This window comes from Poeciliopsis prolifica, unplaced genomic scaffold (genome assembly GCF_027474105.1).
Source record: "Poeciliopsis prolifica strain line A6 unplaced genomic scaffold, Auburn_PproV2 SCAFFOLD089, whole genome shotgun sequence".
Taxonomy (NCBI): domain Eukaryota; kingdom Metazoa; phylum Chordata; class Actinopteri; order Cyprinodontiformes; family Poeciliidae; genus Poeciliopsis; species Poeciliopsis prolifica.
In genome coordinates this window covers 483,083-496,667 of record NW_026562464.1, presented here as the reverse complement: position 1 = coordinate 496,667, position 13,585 = coordinate 483,083, and the positions used below count along the sequence as shown (strand labels likewise).

The following is a 13,585-nucleotide window of genomic DNA, read 5'->3' as shown; positions in this document are numbered from 1 at the left end:
AGAGGCTCTAAATAACAGAAAATGAAATAAATAGTAAATTTTGTGAAATATTATGTCTGTTTTTTCTTGATGTATGTGTTAGGATAGAAGGTATGAAGCTGAATTTATTTAAAACAATTCTTTTTTTAAACACAGACATAAATGTACTGAATTCAAAATTTATTTGATAACTCTGAACCCGTACAGACACTTTAATACACCAATCATTTCACTTGTAGAAACAACACAGTCAGCCTATTATGGAGTAGAACACCCAACAAAAAATAGAAATAAAAAAGAAAGTGAAAATGACACAAAACAAAAGGTTGACTACTTTGATCAAACATGTAAAAATAAACTGCAACAAACCTTTCAAATTGTTCAGAAATTGAAAATAGTAATTCTAAATATAATGTAAAATAATTAATGAAGCATTATGTCACTTGGAGCACAAAGCTCCCACATTTGGCTCACATTTTGGAATAATTCCAAAATGTATGATATGTACGTCTGTGTTGAACGGTGACACAAGTCTGAAGTGCTGCTGTAACATTAGCAGACTCACAGCAGCAGTGGTAGGAAAGTGTGTTTCCTTTGGAGGAACATGACTGCATTTGAACAGAGCCGTTCAAACCTCTTCAGTTTTTAACTGCAGCTCTGCTCCACTCAAATTAACAGGAGAAAGTCATCTGCTCTTTCTCCATCCAGAGACATTCGCTTTAAAAGAAATTTGCTCCTTTGTAAAGGGAAACTTTCCCCAAATGCAGTTAAAAGGTGTGAAATGAAATTCATTGTAGGTTCTTTTGGACCTATAATGAGTCATTTCTGTCACAACTAATAAAAATACCAAATCCTCCAGTAGATTAGAAAACAGCAAATTAATTTAGGAAATCAGCCCTGATTTTCTGAATTTTGGGAGATACCTCCATGTGAAGCTCATCTTCTCCATCTGAGCAAAGGTCTAAAACTCAGCTGACTCAGTGACTTTGTCTGAAAGCAACATTTCAGACAAACAAAAAAATTTGGAATCCGCAGGCTTTTTCAAGATCGGTGATCGGCCAGAGAACTAAACTTTTTCTGGAATCGGTGCAGCCTTTGTTGCTGGGTGTGGGTCTAGTCGTTGCAGGTGAGTGAATCCTGTTTTACCTTGAGGCCCAGGGCGGCAGCCATGTGTGCTGGGGTCCAGCCGTCACTGTTGGCTTGGTTCAGGAGGGCAGCGGACAGGGCCGGTGGGTCGGGGGGGTCGCCGTGATGCAGCAGGAGACGGAGCGTGTCCACGTGTCCGGAGCGGACAGCAGCATGCAGAGTTGTGCAGCCATCCTGTGCAGAGGTTTGAGTTAAATGAGATGTTAAATGAGATTAACATAATACCTGTCTGTCTACCACATCAATTTGTATCATATATTATCACTTTTGATCAAATGCTCTATCTGGTTATTAATCTGAGGTGATTTCTTTCCTTATGTTCTAATCTATTTTTCAGCTCTGAGATTATTTTCAACTAGGGCTGTTGTAAACGAATATTTTAGTAATTGAGTAATCTATCAATTATTCTTACGATTAATCAAGTAACTGGATGAAAAAAAGATAAAATAAAACATTGGTAAAATGTCTATTGTCCAGCTTTTCATTTATGTTTTTATCTTCAGTTCCTGGAAGCTCTGGATGGTTGTCAGAGTCAAAAGTAACAAATAAAAGTCATCAGAAGAAACTGGAACCGGTGGCTGATGCTGATTTTTTTGTTCACTTTACTGATCCTTGACCACACTACTTTACAGTGATATTTACAATTTACCCTGACTTTGTTTCAATCCAACTTCTCACTTGAGAGAGTTAAGTTTCTGCTAGTTTTTCCCCCCCAGAGTTTCTTGTGTTTAGCACCCCCTACTGCAGGGGGTGCTCAAGCTCCCTAACCTGCTAACTGGTTGAGATTCCCTATAAAAACATTTACATGTAGAGTAATAAACACATCGAGTCCATAGCGCCTTGCAAAAGTTTTTACAACCCATTCACACATTATCCAATTAAACATGAGTAAATTCATTATTGTCCATGTTTTTGCATAATTGTGCTTCTGTACAACATTGAAGCATTCTGATCCTGATTCTGTAAGAAGTGTCAGTCCGTCATATAAAAATCCCAATACAATATATTGAAGTTTGTGGCTGAACAGCTTTAAAATGTGGAAGCAGTCAACAGGGTGGAAATAATTTTGCCAGTAGAATTTGCTGCGCTTTGAGGATGACGTGTTGATTAAAAGAATCAGGTGGAGTCGTGATTTTCATTTAGAACTCTGTTTGGGACGCACAATTTTGATGTAGCAGGAGAAAAAACAGGAGATAAACATGAAAACACACACAACTTTCCACATTAAGCCTCTCATCTCAGCATCAGCAATATGCTGTCAGAACAACTGCCTTGAAACAATTCAAAGAATCACTGACCATGCATATTCCAGCAGTTTAAAATATTTCAGACTAATTTCAGACTGTAGTGATGACTACTTGAATGTTAAATTATTTTTTTAAACAAAAAATAAATAAATTTAAAAATCGGCCAACATATTTGATTAGGCTTAAAATACGTTTGTGCTTTAGAGGTCGGATATGTTACAGAGCACAGCAGGAACAGCGGGTTGAATATAGAAAGTAAGTAAATGTAGGGGCTCATCACATCCCACAGCAACTCACGGAGCGCTTATGTTACCATGGAGACCCAGAAAGCCTCTACATCAATGGGCTGACGCGATTCAGACGACCGAACCCCGGAGACTACTTCAAATCCTTTGTGTGGAGTGAGTGTAAAACAAAGAGTGTTACTACATAGTAACAAGCAGCCAGGAGAGAGGATGGGTAATCTGAACGCGAAAAAGAGAAACTAAACAAAAAAATAAGAAGAAAATGTAATAATAATATCATATGGTAACACTTTATTTGATGGGTGGTGAGTAAGACTGACATGACAGAGTCATAAACATGACATAACTCATGTCATGAACATGAGTTAGTCTTCATGAGTATTTATGACTGTTGGCATAAGGTGTAAATCATGACACTTTCAATACAAAGTTGACATTATTCAAAATGTCTTAGTTATGGCAACTTGTACTGACATACATTTGTTATAAAAGTATTACTGATCAAACTTTAAAAATGATGTAGCTTTAAGCTAAAGTTTAATTCACAACATGTCAAATAAAGTGTTACCTATCAAATTTTGTCATTCAGAGGAAAGTTTTTTCAGTTGTACCAGAAACCATATAAAAAACCACACGAGTCACAACAGAGTAGGAGGATGGCAAAGGAAGCCTTACTGTGGTGGAGAGCGAGCGATTGGCTCCTGCAGTCAGTAGAACCTGAGCGCAGTCCAGGCTTCCTGCCTCGCAGGCTAGAAACAAGGGAGTCTGGCCCTGGGCCGCCACCGGGTCCACAGCGGCTCTGGACGCCAACAGAACCTCCATGCAGCTGCAGGGACAACAGCCACGTTAACAACGCTCCTCACGTCAAGCATCCAAAACAGCAGGGTAACTGTTCAGATCTCGCCAGACTAATTAATAACAGGGATCAAGTTTCTGGAGAATATTGTTGGCTGGCTCAGTCACAGTTCTATTACCCATAATAGAACTGTTATTATCTTCACTTTTTAGAAGATTTAAGTCAACATGCAAAAAATAATCAACTGTTGTGAATCATTTTGAAAATCATTAAGATATAACTATGCATTTCTGTTTTTTAAAAAATTGGGCTATTATCTCTGGCAATATAGCACGTTTTGTGATGAAAAACATAAAAACATGGTGAATCTTTTCTAAGATTTTCCCAACTTTGATGTTACCTATCACCTGTATGACTTCACTCAAAAACTAACTGAAATTATGTTTGGGGAAAATAAAATAAAAAAAAATAATAATCAGTTCTGGAAAAAATTAGGAGACCACTTAAAATGTTCAGCTTCTCTGATTTTACTTTTTATAGGTATATGTTTGAATAAAATGAACATTGGTCAAGTCTCACCAGAAAAAACCTTCACAGGATTTACGAAATTAAATTGTCCCACCACAACAAAATTTAAAACAGGTGATCTTTTTTTTTGAAATGCCAACCTACATTTTTCAAAATGAATTTAAGACTTTTTAAGACATGAAAACCCTGTTAAAATACATCCATATCACTATGATGCTTCAACAACCATAACCATGTTGTTCTGAATCATTAATAATCATAATGTTGACGAGTCAAACCTGCTCTTTGACAGGAGAATAAACTCATCTCAGGCATGTGGTATGAGTTTTTTGATAGTGCCAAAAAATAAAAAGAGTGGAACATGGACACCAACAACAAACACTGTTACCATGAGAACCAGACATTTGTACAGACAGTGCAACATTGATAATTCACAGGCTTACTGTGATCCCTCATTACATGACATAAAAACTGTTCATGAGATTTAGACTATGAGTCTAAATCAAATGTCAAGTATTTGTATTTCTGACTAACATGTGACTCAAATCCAAGTTACAGACTTGAGTCCCTCAATCCAGACACTCAGGTCCTTGCCGAAAGAAAACTTAGATGACGACAATCTTTTCTGGTAATCATTTGAGATATCTGTTCTGGTTTATTTTCCGTATTAAAACTTAATCAAACAGAAAATAGCATTCAGTTCAGCCATTTAGTGGTAGAGGAAAATACCTGAGAAAACCGAGCTGCTGTGTTCACAGTGCCACTGAGTCATGACTACAGCATAACTAGTGAGCATTACTGAGTAAACTGTGTGTGTGAGAGAGAGAGAGAGAGAGAGAGAGAGAGAGAGAGAGAGAGAGAGAGAGAGAGAGAAAGAGACCAGGACTTGAGAAGGGGAGGTGGTGTTGTCCCCTCTATAAATACCATGGTGATCGGATGTTACAGCGCTGCACATACCCGAGCCCAGCCGGCCTCGTGTCTTGGCGGCTGACAGAGCTTGGTTGAAACTCAAAAGGCATTTTTGACAAACCTTTAAACACCACTGCATCAGTCACACAATGTGTGTGTTTATGTGGGCAACCAGAATCTTTGCACCGTAATTACATACATCTCACCAGAAACACAAACATTGAGGTCGGCATCAAGCATCAGAGACACTATTTCTATGTCTAATAACAATTGATGACATCAGGTCTTTATTTACCTAAATAAATGACTGAGGCAGCATTGAAATATGGGTCAAACTAAAAATGGAAAACCTTCTGCATGCAGTTTTCCATTTCTATAAACAGGGTTCCTACACTTAGACTATGTATGAACCTTTTATAGAAGAGATCCGTGTCATCAGAGGTTTCTGGGTGCACTGAAAAGGAGGGCTGGTCATAATTCAAAGGGCAGAACTAAACGAAAGGAAAGCAGAAGCCAGAAAAGAGCAAACAAAGAAGCAAACAGAGAGGAAGACATTGGAAAGTCAAAACAATTCTTACCAGATAAGGGAGGACAAGACAGGAGAAGAAGCCTTACATTTGTGTAACACTATTGTCACCATTTTTGTTGCTGTTGGCAGCGCCTTAATTTTTTCAAGAGCCATAGTTAGTCAACAATAACTGATTGATAACCCTGATCTTTTAGAGACTTCGTCCTTTTTAAGTGATACACATTTTAGCTCTGACCTTTATGAGATATAATAAATTCACACCAACTTTGTGAGATTCCATGTGCCAAGTGGTGATAGCTCTTTAAATTAAGATTCTAACCCGTCTAATTTCTTCAACCTATCCAGTCTTCAACATCATAGTTAGGGATGAACCGATCCATTTTTCCACTTCTGATATTGATAACAATATCAATATCAGAGGTTTAGTAATGATCGATACCGAGCTGAAGCTAAAAGACTTAAAACATTTTGTTGACATAAATATATTGAATTGTAAATTAATTTGATAACTCTGCACAAATACAGCACATTTAGATATAATAGTTTAATCAAACGTAAAACAAACTGAATTTGTTCAGTCAGTGAGGTTAGGAGTACAACAGCCAATGTAACATCTTTGTTCAAAAAGCTAAAAATAAGCTGCAACAAACCCTTCAAATTATTCAGAAAGTTAAAATACGAATTCAATGTAATACAGCATGATGTTGCTCAGAGCACAAAGCATAGAGTTAAACAGAATAGATCTGCCCTTATGGATCGGACACATCATGATATCAGATCTAGAATTTTTTTCAACACTGGGACAGATACAGACATCAGCATCTCATCATAGACAACTATTTTCAAGACATCAGCTAGGAATTAAATCAGTCATTTTGATTTTGATTCACTAATTGTTGTCAAATGATTCATAATAAGTACACAGAAAGACAGATACGGGTCTGACATTTGCAGACGCGTTTAAATGAGTCCCACCTGGCGTGGCCGTGGGCAGCAGCAAAGTGTAAGGGTGTGAATCCATTTTCATCCAGAATGTCAGCAGGCAGCCCTGCAGACAGCAGCAGCTTCACGCACTCTGAACGGGAGAAGAGCAGAGGAGGAGAGGAGATGTAGCAACCGGCTCCAAATCAGTCGAGGCACCCTCAAAGTACAGTGATTACATGTATGAATACTTCATACAATTCATTATGCACATAAAAGTCAAAATGTGAAATTAACTTTGCTTTGTAAATTGACTTACACATAAGTGTTGTCACATAAGTTAATATGAAATACTAAAGATGAATCGATGGATTTCCAATTTGATAGGTTTGGTAAAAATTTGGTTGTGAATCCAAAGAGAGGAGTGTCAGAATAGCCTGGGAGCCTTAGAGGAAAATCCCCGTGGGGGCCACAGCTCAGATCAGGACAAACGAGCCAATAGCTGCTGTGCAGGTTCCATGAAAGTAAGGAAGATCTGATCCAACAGGAGGTGTTCATCATCATGTCCCATTTCCTGGCATCAGAATGGGCCTGACCACAGAAAAGCTTCCTGTTTGAATTCTTGTTCTGAATTCTTCCTAAGTTTTAAAATACTTCACAAATTTATTTGCTAACTTTGCACCAGACATTTAAATACACCAATAGCTCCAGAAGCTTGGTCAAACATGGAAAAAGAACTGTAATTTGTGCAGTCAGTGAAGTTAGGAGTAGAACAGCCAACTAGAACATAAATAATAAAGAAACTGAAGGTGACAAAAACAGTGGGGTGGCTAGCTTGGTCAAACATAAAAAAATACATTGCAACAAACATTTCTTCAAATGGTTCAGAAAGCACAATTAGGAATTCTAAATATAAAATAAATGATAAAGCATGACATCACTCAGAGCACATAGAATTACATCGAATAGATCTGGTCTTATGGATGGGACATATTGTCTTTGAAACCCAATCTAGACTAGTTTTCCATATCAGGGTACAGATAGCAATATTGGATTGAAGCATCTATAAGCAAAAACATCTATTTTAAAGAACATTAATCCAAGACAGAATGAGGTTTGTTTGATTTGTTTGTCCCTCAGACTCCAGACACATTCATGGATCAATGATGACCAAACATGTCTGCCTGGAAACCAGCAGCAGAGAGGACGCTAAGATCTTAAAAGGAGTTCATCTTTCGGTTCTTGTAGTTTGTGTTTGTCAGATGAACGAGCGTGTAATGTTTGCTGACCTTACATCTCCCACATGACAGCCCCACATTCTCCTTTACAATCTAACAGCAGTCGACATAATGGGATCAGCCACAGCTCATGCAGTTACCAGCTTCACAGCGGCACATCAATTCACCTCTGTCTGATCTCTGCAGCTGTACAGGTCCACCCCCAGCCGCACCTTTCAGCTCTTCTATCAGTTAGTTCTATAATATCAGCTCATCAATTTAAAACACCAATGACACCAGCATAAATTAAAAGGCTACATTTTATATACCCAGAAGGGTTTATATTCAATATTTTACATAATCATACAACTTTTGCTCAATGTAGAGCAAGTTCACTATGTTCTTGCTTTGTTTTCCAATCAAGATGAAGAAAACCATGGTGAAATTATGTGTATATAATATCTCCTCTTTTTGGTGTGCTCTTCTCTAACTCCAAGCTGTTCTTCAGACTTAAATCACATTAGAGGCAAAAATAGAAGCAAAAATAAACCCCTGACTTCTATGATAGTTTCACTTGAAGCAGACAAACAATCATATGTTTTGCTCCCTTCAAGCAGACCAGGTCATGAGACATCTATCTACCTGTTGTCAGTCAACAGGTTTGTACAAAAGTCAGAAGTTATAAATGAGTAAACTGCCAAAAACACCAGCTTTCAACAAAAGATTACGACTACTGAAGTTTTACTCACGAGTTTGTCCATTCTGAGCAGCAGCAAACAAGGCAGAAGTTTGGTTGTGACCAAGGTGGAAGTTTGGGTCAAGAAGATTGGGCGAAGTTTCCAAAGTAGTGGTAGAGGCGATGTCAGTGGGTGAGGTGGTAGGAGTGATACTTATGGTGATTCCGTTTGAGTCTGGTTGGTTAAGCAGCATTGACAATAAAGTGACATTTCCCTGGGAAGCAGCTTGAAGGAGCAGGAGGTGCCTACTGTCCAGGGCAGCAGGACCACCGCTACTTAGAGAGGAGACTACGGAGGGACACCAGCCTGCAGGGTGGAGGGAGGAGGAGGAGGAGGACAGGTTAAACTAGGACAAGGAAGATCAGGAGTGAGACTAGAAGTGCTGAGCAAGGAAGAGCAAGGGCATGAGAAGGTGGAAGGGAAGGAGAAAACGTTCAGTTCTCACACATTTTAAAAGCAAGCTCCGACGTAAACATTTCAGGCCAAAAACAGAAACATCACATTGATCAGTTTAACATGTGGGCAGACAAACATTGTTCAAACCAACTACTAAACAGTCAAAGAAGTTCAATAACAACAAAAAGCCAACTTGGACAAATGCAAAGCATAATAACAAAACCATAAAATTAACAATATTTCATGCGCATGCAACTGCATGTCCTAGTGGTGAAGGATCAGACGCCAACACAAAACCGCATAATCTAAAACTTGATCTTAGATTTGATTGTAATTTTATCAAGCTAATAAATTTTAATGTTATAAACAGATATGGTTAAACATTTTCAGGTAAAGTTAAGGTTCCCCAGATGAAATCATACAAAACTCTAAATATCAATAAAATACACAAATCAAACTTAGAAGAGATTTTGTCTTTGTCTTTTGGGGACAGTAAAAATATAAAAAGTGTTAATTATGGTACTTTCTGTAGAAATATTAATTTTGTGGGATGTCATCAGGAGGATTAATAACTCTAACCAAAAGAGAAACTTTGAGGACTAATGATTCTCCTTATTTTGTTGTTCAGTCAACAGGAAGAAGCAGCAAGTGCTTGAAAATCTATATTGAAATGCTTAAGATTGAGTCACTAAAAATCATGGCGTTGTAAAAATGTATATGACTTTTTTCTGAGCTACTTGTTTGATTGTGACACAACTACAGCCAACGCAAACCAGTTTTTGTGCTAGCAGATGAGAACGGTCTGAATACGGCTGTAGTACACCTAATAAAAGACAATGTGACGACAGCAAAATACAAAGACAAAATACAAACAGCATTCAAATTTCAGGAATATGTTAATCACTTAGCAACACTGATAAAAATCACAAAATTCCTGAAAAACAATTGTATCTTGTTAGGGGAAAATGATACATTTTATGGAACATTATTTCAACAAGACAGAAAAATGTTAGAAATTACTTTTGCTGTTTGTAGAATAGACACTCTTACAATAGTGTTAAAAACAACAACTAATACTGCTATTTCATTCACAACTGACTTAGAAACATATCAACTAAATCTAAGTCCGCTTATTGCAAAGATTTTGCAGCTATTTTTTTAAATATATATATTATCAGTGAACTTGTTTCTGGTTGGCGAGCTTAAGAAGAAGCTACTTGTTTGAACAGATCTAAGCAACTTAAGATCTATTGTGCAAATCCAATTAATGCTGATTCAGAACTTATTTGAATGTTTAATTTTACATTTTTCTCAAAGCAACCGAATTTGGCAAAGTCAAAGTAAATAAAGTGTCTGGCAAAAGTAATCATACATCTTGAAATTTTTCAGATTTTTTTTCTGCTATAAACTCATTTTAATGCATATATTTACAAATTTATGTCACAAATCAAAAAGTAGCAAATAGATGCTTAGTGGAAGGAACATTTCACGTGGTTTTCACAGGTGCTATACTTTACTTTACTATACTTTACGATAGCACACCCTTCAACAGATTTGTATTTGTTAAAAAAATTGAAAACTGTATATTATTCTTGTTTCCTTTCACAATTACAAATGACTTGTTTCTATTCAATTGAAATCTTAACAAAACAAACTAAAGTTTGTGGTTGTATTGTGAGTAATTTTGAGAAAGGTCAAGGTCTATAATGAATTTAGCATGGCACTGTTGATAACCGTTCTGTTATTATACAACAGTCTGTCACCAACACTAATAACAGAGTGAATAAGACCATTACATACATTATCTCACTGAATATTGATGAAATTATGAATCATTTCAACCAAATGAATACATTAGACAAACAAATCAGTGAAAAAAAAACAACAATGATATTACAAGAGTAGTGTCTTGCAAACAAGATCAAAGAGTATATAAGAGTAATAAAGTCGGAGTGGGGAAGCATGCTTCATGTGATGTTGAAAAGCAAGAATTCAACAGGAGGATGAATAAGAAGGAAAATTTACAGACAATTCAGTTCTGTGAATAATGGCTTATATAGATTTATGTGTGTGTGTGTAGGTGTGTGTGTATGAAAAATTCTTCTAAATCTTGACTTCCGAACTCTTCCTGAATTCAAACAGTATTGTTGTTTCTAAATGAATATGAACTTGTTTCCTTTGCATTATTTGAGCTCTAAAAGCTGAAAGTGCTGCATCTCTTTTGTTATTTTGACCAGTTTCTGCAAATAAATACTACATATTTACTTAGTCTCACATTGTCAGTGATTCATGAGCAATGTTCATTTAACTCAAATATAAACCTATAAAGAGTAAAATAAGAGGAACAATTTTATGTATGTATACATATATAATTTAAAACAGGGCATGAATGTACATTAATTAATTCGAAATGCACACTCTAACAATATATTTAGTAACGACTGTGTTGTTAGAGCTTTCATTATCATTTTTTAAGATTTAAAGCAAAGCGAAAATGTTAACAAGATAAAATGAATACCACTTGATTAGGGTTTGCAGTAAAATGGGTAAAATTTTTGAAAAAACAAAGAAGGGAAATTATTTTTAATTATAGCAAGTGAAAATATATGACAACAGCAAAAATGATATTGTTGAAACGTTAAAACAACAATTGGTTAGTGGATCACATTCATGAAAGATGAGACAGGAAAAACAGTGTTCAAAGTTAATTGATGATGGCATGCTATAAGAACTGGAGGAAGGGAAGGAGAAAGCAGCCTCTGGCATCAGCTTCAGAGAGGACAGGGGTTACTTATAGAGAGGCCAAACCAATCACAATACACTGGAGAACCAAGAACCTCTGGCTGCCTCAGCTCAACATTATATTCACTTTGCCCTAAAGTTGTCAGTGTGCGATGCCGACATGGCTGAGGTGGCCAACATGTGATAAAAGAGCTGCCCAGAGACCAGGATTTATTAGAGGAAGAGAGATGAGTGAAGGAAGAGTGCAGTGAGCAACATCAGACTTGGCCTATGAGGAATTCTGCCTTGCACAAGTGTGACTTGATCACTATGCTCTGCTATCCTGGACAAGTACAAAGGTCATTTAGAAAGAGTGTTAAGGAAAATAAAAAGGCAGCAGTAGGAGCTGGAGGAGACAGAGCTTGTAGGAGCCCCCGTTACCTGATGCTGTTGCCAGGGGGCTGCCTGCTGAGGCACGGGAACTACAGGAAGATGGAGCACTAATGGAGGAGGATGTGGAGGGAGGGTGTATGGAGGAGGGGTTACTGACAGTAGTGGCAGAACTGATGTCTTGGGGGGACTCTGCGCATGCTGTTGCTGTCTGCCGCTGAGGCCCCCGAGCGGGCCCTGGCGAGCGGGGGCAGGCACCCACCTGAGAGGCAGTCAGGGCTGGGACCAGGTCCAGGGCAGGTTTTGGTGGCAGCTGGGGTGTGGACGGCTTCAGGCCAGCCCCAGGGGAGCGACTGCTGTCCCCCACTACCTTGATGGATGGATGGGGAGGTGAGGGGGTCTGGGAAAGCCCTGGTTTTTTAGGAGGTATGGGAGGAGGGTTTCCCCGGTCGATCCTGGTCACTGTGGGCGACTTGAGACCGATGGGATGGCTCAGACGGCCCGGGAAGGGTCCGCCCTCTGAGGCGGAATGGGGCAGGGCTGGACGGAGGGGTCCGGCTCCTCCTGCGGGGGGGCTGGTGAAGCGCGACAGAACCTGTGTCACAGTATGACGCGCTTGCTGTTTGGCTGCAAAATTGTCACGGTTGGTTGGGGAAAGGTCACGGGCCGGCAGGCTCTGAGATGCCGTTCCATTTTGGTCCTGTTCCTGAAACTTGTAGCGGGCTGCCTGGACGCGGGGGCTCACCCCGGTGGGTAGACCATGGGTATTTTGACCCTCTGAGCCATTTTCTGTTTGTGCCAATCCACCTGAGCTACTGTGGACAATACCTCTTCCAGGTGTCTTTGGCAAACTAAGGCCCACATAGTTGGCAGGGGCTGGTTTGGCAGGTATAGAGAGGGGAGTCTTCTTAGGACCTTCAGCCTCAGTAGGGGGCACGTCCGTTTGACAAGATGCTGCTTGACAGCTTATGGACTCTGTGGCTATGGATACATTTATCATAGCTTTGGGTTTGGGTGGTGTATTGTTGGCAGCAGGAGGTTCCCCTCCAACTGCAGCAGCAGGTGAAGCAGCAGCAGAGTCATCTGTCTCATCACCCCGTTCAGTTCTGAGCTGCTCCACCTGCTGCCGCAAGCCCTGACTCTCTGCCTCCACTCGTCCCAGCCTGGCGCGCAGGTGCTCGCATTCTGTGTCAAATTCTGACAGCTGCTTCTCCATCTTGGCCTCCATCTGCTGGCTACGCTGGCGCTCGCCACCCAGCTCCTCCTGCAGTCGGCCAGAGGTGCGACTCTCCTCGTCCAGGCGAGCTTGAAGCTCGTCGAAGCGCTGTGACTCCTCCACCACCCGAGTGGCGAGCTGCTTGCACTCACGCACCAGCATCATGACGATGTGCTTATTCTTCTCTCGTTCATCCTTTAGCTGTGCTGTTAGCTTGCGGTGCTCCTGCTCCAGACTCTGGAGCTGAAGCTTCTCCATCTCCAGCTAGAAAAAGAACAACACAACTTCAGTGAACAATAGTGTCCATTGTCACGTTTGATATGCAAGCATCTGGTGGTGAGGTCTGGCTAATCTAGAGGGTACCTAAATCAAGCTTTTAATGAAGACTAAGATTTTAAACAAATGGTAAAAATTTCATTCAATAAAAATGGAAATCTCTGATTTTCATTTTTAATTCCACAATCCAAATAATATTTAATAATGTTTAAATCGTTAACAATTTTTCAAATTTATCAAATGAGCCTTGAAATTAATCCACCTTAGCAAGTATCTTTTGTCAGTCCTCAAGTTGGCTTAAATTCAGCTTGTGCATCAAGTGTAAATCTGGG

General features: G+C 39.2%; 1 protein-coding gene across 5 annotated transcripts in view; it reads right to left on the bottom strand.

Moving 5' to 3' along the window:
• Positions 1–13,585, bottom strand: part of cttnbp2 (cortactin binding protein 2) — an 86,670-nt gene that overhangs the window by 22,132 nt on the left and 50,953 nt on the right. For all 5 annotated transcript variants that reach the window (XM_055022720.1, XM_055022721.1, XM_055022722.1 and 2 more), the window contains exons 4-8: positions 11,813–13,241; positions 8,267–8,560; positions 6,355–6,454; positions 3,293–3,443; positions 1,126–1,299 (exon numbers count right to left, since the gene is read on the bottom strand). In XM_055022720.1, coding sequence (XP_054878695.1) covers positions 1,126–1,299; positions 3,293–3,443; positions 6,355–6,454; positions 8,267–8,560; positions 11,813–13,241 — 2,148 coding nt within the window. The remainder of the gene's footprint in view (positions 1–1,125; positions 1,300–3,292; positions 3,444–6,354; positions 6,455–8,266; positions 8,561–11,812; positions 13,242–13,585) is intronic.